This window comes from Microtus ochrogaster, chromosome 17 (genome assembly GCF_000317375.1).
Source record: "Microtus ochrogaster isolate Prairie Vole_2 chromosome 17, MicOch1.0, whole genome shotgun sequence".
NCBI classification, from domain to species: Eukaryota; Metazoa; Chordata; class Mammalia; order Rodentia; family Cricetidae; genus Microtus; species Microtus ochrogaster.
In genome coordinates, this window is record NC_022019.1 from 3,768,965 (window position 1) to 3,777,983 (window position 9,019).

General features: G+C 37.8%; 2 protein-coding genes across 2 annotated transcripts in view; one reads left to right on the forward strand and one right to left on the reverse strand.

The window, feature by feature from the left end:
• The window catches only part of Ero1a (endoplasmic reticulum oxidoreductase 1 alpha), a 44,396-nt gene extending 40,382 nt beyond the window's left edge, over positions 1-4,014 (forward strand). Inside the window, exon 16 of the mRNA XM_005355387.2 lies at positions 1,057-4,014. Within this exon, the coding sequence (XP_005355444.1) occupies positions 1,057-1,117 (61 nt within the window). The 3' untranslated portion in view covers positions 1,118-4,014. The remainder of the gene's footprint in view (positions 1-1,056) is intronic.
• A 3,042-nt stretch (positions 4,015-7,056) lies between these two features.
• Positions 7,057-9,019, reverse strand: part of Gpr137c (G protein-coupled receptor 137C) — a 63,573-nt gene continuing 61,610 nt past the window's right edge. The window contains exons 5-7 of the mRNA XM_005355388.3: positions 8,303-8,428; positions 8,033-8,151; positions 7,057-7,234 (exon numbers count right to left, since the gene is read on the reverse strand). Of these exons, the coding sequence (XP_005355445.1) occupies positions 7,057-7,234; positions 8,033-8,151; positions 8,303-8,428 (423 nt within the window). The remainder of the gene's footprint in view (positions 7,235-8,032; positions 8,152-8,302; positions 8,429-9,019) is intronic.

Consider the following 9,019-nt stretch of genomic DNA (forward strand, 5'->3'; position numbering starts at 1 on the left):
GGGAGGCAGAGGCAGGCGGATCTCTGTGAGTTCGAGACCAGCCTGGTCTACAAGAGCTAGTTCCAGGACAGGCTCCAAAAACCACAGAGAAACCCTGTCTTGAAAAACCAAAAAAAACAAAACAAAAAAAAAACCACGAATAAAATAAAAAATCAAATGTTTTAGGATTGAAATAATTGCCTTTAAAAATTCTCTAGCACTTAGGATCTTGAGTGTACAATGCAATCGTGTGTTTTACTTTTATTGTAGTGGAGAGCAGAGCTGAAGTGCATGTGAAAGGGAACGTGCAGAAATATAATACAGAACAGATTTTACTTTATATGAAAATTGGTGAAAACATTTGGGTCAAAATTGGTTTTTCTCAATCTTTATTATAATGATCAATAGCTTTGATTTTTGTACATTTAGTAGTAAATAAAGGTATATTATTGCATTCTTATATTTCTGGATATTTAAATACTTATTTTAATGTTTCTACATTTCCATATTTATACTGTGTATGTGATACAAATAACATTATAATGTATACAAATACATTAATGAATAACTAAAATATCTAAGTATTTTGTACTTATATACTTAAGTATTACATACTAAATACTGATGTGCTTTAAATACTTTAATGTAGCTCTGGATATTTAAAATATACATCTGTGTAATTTCATATGTATATATTTTAATACTCCAGTATTAAAAGTTAGCTTGGGGGCTGGAGAGATGGCTCAGCCGTTAAAGGCTAGGCTCACAACCATAAATATAAAAAAAGGGGCTGGAGAGATGGCTCAGCCGTTAAAGGCTAGGCTCACAACCATAAATATAAAGAGTTCGGTTCCCAGCACCCACGGCTGTCTCTCCAGCCATTAAAAAAATTTATAAAAAAAAAAATAAATAAAAGTTAGCTTGTATTTTGATAATATTATCTTAGGTTTGCTTAGTAGATTTATGTACCTTTCAAATGATTGAATTAACTATTTTAAACTTTTTATATACTCTAAAAATGAAAAATCACAGAAAATTTTTGAAAGTGTTCTTAAGTGAAGTGTTTCTTGGTTACAGGATTTCTACAAGCGTGAGAGAATTAGAGAACTTCAGGCACCTGTTGCAGAATGTCCACTGAGGAGGACAGGTTGGAACGTGCCTGTTTCTGGACATGGGAGGCCAAAGAGCTGAATCTCTCCGAGCAGCCTGACTGCAGTGGCCCTCTCAAGCCAAATGTTTCTATAAAGCTGTTTTTGTAAAAGGAGAAATACATTGTTTTAAGTAAATGACATTTTTAAAAATTGTGTTCATGTTTAATATTATTGTGAATAAAAGTAGTATTTTGATAATGTACAAATTTTAGTACTAGACAAAGGTAAGATCACCAAATTCCCATAAGATAAAGGTAGGTGAATGATGTCTTTAGCCTCTCGAGCTAGAGCTGTATTTAAGAAGATGTGATAAAAATAAAGCTAAGGTAGCTGTGACAAGTGTTTGTAAAATTCTAAGAGGCTCACCAATAACCTATTGTCAGCCTAAAAACACGATGAATTTTCATTTGCCTCATTTGCAAAGAAAATACTGAATTCCCAGTTAGATTTGAATTTTAGATAAGCAACTAGTTTTCTCTTAAGTGTATGTTGTATGCAGTATTAGGGCCGTATTTATACTAAAGTTGATTAATTTGTTTTAAGTTCAGGTTTAACTGGGAGGCCTGTGTTTTCCTGGCAACCCTAAAATACACTGGTATGAAACATTCCTTTTAGAGTTATATAGCTATTTTGATTGTCCGTAGAGAAGTAGAACAACTCAAAGGCACAGGAGATTTCTGAACATTGTAGAAAGATGAATAGATTATATATTTATTCTCATAATACTTCCCCTAATAGTAAATTTTGGGGAAAACTTTATTTTTATATAATTTCAGATTTACAGAAAAGTTTCAAAAACAGTACAAAAAAATCTGTTTTACTCAAATTGATAGATAGTTGACATGTGTTGTGACTGCTCATCTCGTCCCACACTGGGGACTGATCCAGGACCTCAGGCATGCTAGGCTAGCCCTCCCCACCCCCAGCTGTGTCCTCAGGCCCTGCTCTATCTTCTGTGTAGACGTCGGTATCCTGTTTTTTATTTATTGTTTGAGAACTAGTCATGGACATCATGTGTTAATCCAAAATACTTCCGTGTGATGTGCAGTTATTTCCTAAAAATGATTTTTTTTTGTTTTTTTTTTTAGGGAAAACCAAACCTTATAAATCTTTGCTAAACTAGTAGAAGCCTTAAAATAAAGAAACATATCATGTCCTAATCACCTAAAGTTTGAGTGTTGTTGCCTTTTTTTGACCCATGTAATCATAGGGTATATAATTCATGTTTTTAATTCATGAAACTGATTTCTTTTGCCTCCATAAAATGGAACTATAATTTTGATAGGTTTTCATTAGTGGAAGCTTTTCACTAAGAACAATATTTGAAGTGGCTTAAGAATTTACATCACATAGCAATTATAAATTATAAATGCTGTATACCTCAAAGTTATGCCCCTTTTATATCGTATATAATGTCTGAGCAGTTAGGATAGGTTGAGATGTCACATAAGAGAAGCAAGATTTATATATGTATGGTTTAGAAATGTCACTTTACACTGCTTGTATCTTCTCTGTCTCTAAGACTTGGTTCAGTGCCAGGTTTATAGTTGGTGTCTAGTATTCGTTGACTGAATGTGTAAGTATGTATTTAGTATACTTTAAATGAATGGTCATATAACTATGTTTAGCAATGTGTCCTATTTTCCTTTCTCATTTTCCCCTTCTTTTGAATAGGGAAGCAAATGAAAGTCCATTTTCTTGGGGACTTGTAACTAAGTGATCAGCATATACAAGGGTATTTCATCACCCGTTCTTGTTCTTGCTGCTTCCACTTACTGCCTCCCACTCGATTTGCCCTGTGAACTCAGTCCTTACAAATGATGTCTAGCAACTGTTAACAAGTCATTTCTTGATTTGAACTTCCTGCACTTGACCCTCTTGACAATCCCTTCCTTAAAGTCCCAGTAACTATGTATCCTTGTAAATGGTTCTTTCCTGGATGTCTTTCCTCTGGTCCCCTCATTTAACCTACATGTCACTCCTCAGACTTCTTGTCTCAGTCACTGTGCTTCACTCTTGGGATTCTTTCCATCCAGTGATGCCCAACAGATTTTAGCTTAGACTTCTCAGTCCCTTTTCCTTCTGGACTCACTTGGTTATCCCACTGTCTCTTCTGAAACACACAAACCTACTGTGTGTCTGCTCCTTATTTGGTTAACTTCACAACCATTGTTCCGTACAAGGCTTCCAGCTCATTCCTCTTCCTACTGTTGGTGTCTTGAGTTCTGCTGATTTTCTTCCCACCTTCCATTCTCTGTCATATTTGTTACTGTTATCCAAAGAACTAACAAAGTCTGTTTCCTCATCTCTGTTGTTGGTCCATATTACCAGATCCCGCTAGAAGCATTCAGCCTAATACCCACTGGCAATTTTATGAGCTTTGTGGTGAGAGCCTTTACTTGGTGTCCAAGCTCTTCTTCTTGGTGTTTGCCACTCTGTTCCGATAAAAGTGTTAAAAGGTTTTCAAAAGTCCAGAGTTGGATCTTGCTCCAGACCTTGGTAGACACCTGGGTTTCTCATTTGCATTGAGAAACCCAGGCTTTCCAATCTGGGAAATTCCATGCATTCTTGAAATTCTCTTTGAAACTACACCTGTCTCCTCCCTGTGGTCACCACTGTAATTGCAACCTACCTCTACTGAATCACTTATTGTACTGTATGTTTTATTTTATTTTTTAAAGTGTCCTTTACTAGAATGTGAGCTCCTTAGGGGCAGGAAAGAAACTATTAATTTTGGCATCTCTATAGCATAATGTTTGGCATATGAGCATTTAGTAAATGTTTGTTGAATTAACTGCTTCACAGTGACAGCTGTACCTCACTGTCTTTGCTTACAGCAAGGGTCAGTAGACTTAGGGTGGCAATAAAGATGAAAATAATTTAACCTCTGGTGTGGTCTTTGGTCATTCATGAATGGTGTCTACTTTGGGACAAGTTTGAGGGAGGAAGCGATATCATAGGAGCTTCTTGATGGAAGACTAGCTTAGATTGTAGACTAGACTAACTGTAAGATTCTCAGGAGGGAAATGTCACTTTTGTGAGGATTTTTCTTAGCTTAGCATTTGAATAAATGTCTACCTAATGACACTACCATTTAAGAACATGGTACTTTATTTCAAACAGGCTGAAATATGTGTTGTGATCCAGATGTATTCATTATTCACTAAAAGCAAATTCCACTTGTAGTGAGATTTTTGAAAGAAAGTGAATGAATTCCATTAAGGGATATTAAGAAAGCACGCCTCCAAATAAAAGCACATTCATTAACAGTAGTGTTTTATTATAATTTAGTGAAACAACAAATACATTCATTGGCCTCAGCTATACTTTTGCAACCAGTTTGACACTGACTGTATAGCTGAGAAACACCATTAAACAATAAAAAGGCTATTACGCATAAAAAAGCCACTTCAGCTATAAATTACATTGTCCATAAAACTACAGTCAGCTACAATAGATGGTTAAGAGTTTCAAAATTAATAGCAACCCAAATGAAATAAACAATAAGGACAAATATTTCTAATCACTGTAGAATTAATACACTTAAGCAATGAATTTCAACTTTCTAATCAATGATTGTGAGGAAGGGCTGGGGTTGTCATGTGCTTCAGGGCAGGTGGACAGGAACGGTAGCCCTTTAATGAACAGCTCCCTCTGAGAACAGACTTAAAGTGCTGCTAGTGCTTTCGAATTTTTAAGCAAACGGGCAGATTTCTTCTTTGGTGATGTACTGTGAGATGTATAGCAGACAAACGTTAAGAATTTAGGTACTTTATAGGCCAGGTGTGGTGGCGCAAACCTTTAATCCCAGCACTTAGAAGGTTGAGGCAGGGCCAGCCTGGTCTACACAGTGAGTTCCAGGACAGCCAGGACTACATAGACTCTTTAAAAAAAAAAAAAAAACCTGGTCTACAAGAGCTAGTCCCAGGACAGGCTCCAAAGCCACAGAGAAACCCTGTCTCCAAAAACCAAAAAAAGAGAATTTAGGTACTTGAGTCAGTGATAAATATAACTAATAAATCTCAAATTCAGCATAGTCAACCAGTGCAGCAAGAAGAATTGAGATTCTTTATCTGAAGAGTTTATGTAATCTTTGTTTACTTTGTCAACCAGGATGTTTGTGTAGAGAAGCTTAACTAGAAAAAAATTATCAAACAAAAACAATAGAGTTAGATACCTAACATCATCAAAATAAACTGGTATTCTGAAAAATCAAACTGAAAAGAAATCCACAGTTGTAGACTATTGTTAGGTTGTTGTCATAGTACCAAGGCTAACTTCTACACTATAAAAGTTGAAATCATTTGTTACAGTAAGAACTTACAAACAAACGCTGTGTATAAGTATGCTTCAGATTGAATTTAAAATCAGTTGTTCATAAAAAGAAGAAAAGTATTTGGCTTTATACCATCCTCTCAAAAGATAGAAAGGATTAACAACGTTCTTAAAGATTCATATATATTTTTGTGAAGTTGCTGCATTAGTTGTTAAAAAGCTGAAAGATTTTAGGTATGAGTACAAATAAGACAGTTTCTAGTCAGTAGACAAAAGAGGGCAGCTGTGTTCGCCCAGTTCCAGAGCAGCTGGTAGATGCTGTGTGGGGTCATCTTTATCTGCGTGAAACCTATGCTGCCTGTCCCCTTGGAATCTGAGGTATTCAGCATCTGCTTCCCATAGAAACACAGGTAGAAAGTGCATTTTAAAATTGTGTTGTCTTTGCCTACTGTTGTGTGTGTGGGCTTGAGTGCACTCAAGCACACTGCTTACAGTAGCATATTTAAAACAGTTTAAATGAAGTCCTAAACTATCCCAATGTTGTTAACCTCTACACTTCTCTTGTTTGCTTATTAATCCAGTACTGGAATTGATTGGAATTAATTTAATTTGGCTTAGCCCATATACAAGGTATAAAATGTGAAAAATAAAGGCAGGATTACACATTTTATAAAGTATTGCACTTTAGCTCACTGCAAAATGTCTCATGATTTAATTTACCTGAGGACAATCATGACCCAGTAGGTGGGATTTGTTCCATCTCCTTTCAGATAAATTGAATACGTTTTGAAAACATACTGTTTTTAACTTAGCACTTTTTAAAATGAACAATCCCTAAGTGCATCTGTAAGCTTGTTTGTTAGTCCCAAGAAGTTCTACTGAAACCCCCTATGCAAAAGTCACCATTGCTTCTGGAAGAATCATGCTTAAACTGCTACTTGCCTTAGTCATACAGAATAGCCACTTGACCAGTCCTGCTCAAAGCCACACAGTCTCCACTGGCTCAGTGTTAAGAACACTACCAGCCAGCAGCACCACTGAAGGGTTTCTACTATCACTTGTTTAAAATAATGGAGTAATTTAATCAAAATTGTTTTCAAAACATGCTTTAAAAACTGTCTTCAATGTTACATGTTTTTAAAAGGAATGATACATTTTTAAGCCTTAACTCTGTGCACTGATCACACTCTAAAGCTGAAGTTGGGTAAAGATTCCATGGAGAGTACACCTCTGAATTTCTAGGTTTTGATTTTTTGTGGAAAAACTGCCTTCTGAACTGGTGTACAATAATATTCAGGTGTGAATACTCAATACTTGAGCGTGGCTTTGGGGACTGCAAAGTATTCTTTCTGAACACAGGTAAAAGTGCAAATACGCAAATGTGCGTTGTACACTCAAAGTTAGGAGGTTCTGAGGTCATCAAGTACCTTAGCATCTAATCTCTCTCTCTCTCCTCCGAACTTCGAATTTCACTATGCCGAGGTTAAAACAAACAGCTGTGTTTTGAGGCTCTCCACGAAACACAGCTGGATTTCCAGATTTTGCTAGTTGCAGTAGATGACGCAATGTTGATGTAGATGCTTTTAAAGATGCCGAGTACACGTACACACATCCATGAAAACAGCTCGAGATGCCTGTTGCGGGAAAGCCCTCAGTTCTGTGGAGTCACGTAGAATCGATGGTGACTCCTCAGATCCAGGTTACTGCATGTGAAGAGCAAGGGAGCAGTGTCTGTCACAGGGCCATTCAGCGGCGGGGTCACTGTGTACGTGCCGCTGCCACACCCAGTCATGGTGCCATACCAGCCCAAACTTTGCGAGTTTGATAAACTGCAATAGCAAAAAAGTAAGGCAAAGAAGCCGGAGGGCTGTGGTTAGAAGAAGCCACACTGGCACTTTTAACATTTCCAAAGAATTTCACAACACAGAAATATATTTAAATGTGCAAAACACAGGCTTTCTACACAATTTAATGGCTTCTATCTGATATCTCTGCCTTGTAACACATATCACAGAAGAAACAGAATGCACCTGACAATAATAATATGCTCTATGTGCTATGCTTTGCTCCACACATCTGTATGTATGTATGTATCCCTTTACTCCTCATCTCAAGCCCAGACTGTGTTACCATCCTACTCCACAGATGACTTCACAGGACTTGTCCAGGTGAAGTCAGGGTTACTTAGAAGGGATCAGGCTGGAAGAGTCCTGTTGGTGTATGAAAAGGCTTTCTTTCTGATGGTTCTGAACTATGGGGGCGCAGGAAGCCTTTTCTTTTCTGACCTGGAACTGCACCGGGAACAAGGAGGCAAACATACAGTGTCCGGCAACCCTTCCCTGCCTGGGACTGCATGCTTTCACTTTGACTGAGACGGGGTCCTGAGATGAGATGATCCCACTTGAACATTTTTTCAGAAAGGGTGATATACTGGCTTCAGGTCAGCTGACAGTTGTTTACAGAGCACGTTGTACCATATGGCTAAGCCCCAATAGGTTAAGCAGTTCATGATCATATTTATCGACATGCTCTGCCAAATCACCTGTTTAATGGGTGGTTTAAAGCTCAGAGTTGTTTTTGCAAACTATTTCAATGCTAACCCAGCCTAAGGGACTAGTTACATCTACCTTCCTTCTCGTGAGCTCCCCAGCCTTGGCAAGTCGTCATCACTGTCATACCGTCTTGGATTGTCGAAAAAGAAAGCTCTGGAGCTGTAGCTGTGGCTGCTCACCATGCCAGCCGGTGCCTGTGGACGCAGCGTTAGAGACTGGGTAAAGGCCAGAGACGAGAATCTGGGAGTTTTAGTCTCAGACTTACTAAAAGCAGAAACTCAGGATAAATATTCCATGCTTTTAAAAAAATGAGATTGAGCATTGGGGGATATTATGATATCTTACCAGGTTCTGGTTTAATCTCTGTGCCCGGAAAAACAGTACCACTGACCACGCTGGTACGTGTTCCCACAGAAAGAGGACCATTCCGAAGACGATGTAGTCTCCCCCATTTCCATCTTCTCCACGAGCCTGTCCACAGAGCATGGCAGAGCATTTTCACACTGCTTTTATATTTAAGCAATCACTTGCCACAAGTGCTTCAGGCTGGGTAAGTTAACATATATTAAGTATAACTAACTTAACTTTCCTGTATTTTGTTATTTTGTGACTTCTCATGTAATGGTATTTTTTCCTTCAAGGAACATAACAGTACTTTTTAAAAAAAAATTACAACAAGACAATTAAAATTTTTTCAATGCATTAGCTTAGAAAAATAATTTTAGTTTTTGGATAATGCAGAATGATGTCATTTGAGGCACCATAGTCTGAAGAGGGTTAGTTATAAGGGTTCACTATTCCAGCTGCCCCACTGGCACAATAGCACTGTGAGTTAGGCCTGTGGGACAACGAGACGTGCTAAGTAAATCAGCAAGACTGATTTTTAAAACACACTTTGGGGCTACTCTACATACTGAATTTGTTTCTGTTCCACCAGACGTCGCGAGAGGGGAAGCAGGAAAAGAAGTGAAGAGAACTGCCACACAGAACCACATGTGAGAAGTCCATCTCCTTAGCTAGTGAGTGACATAGTCTTCCAGAACTGCCACACAGAACCACATG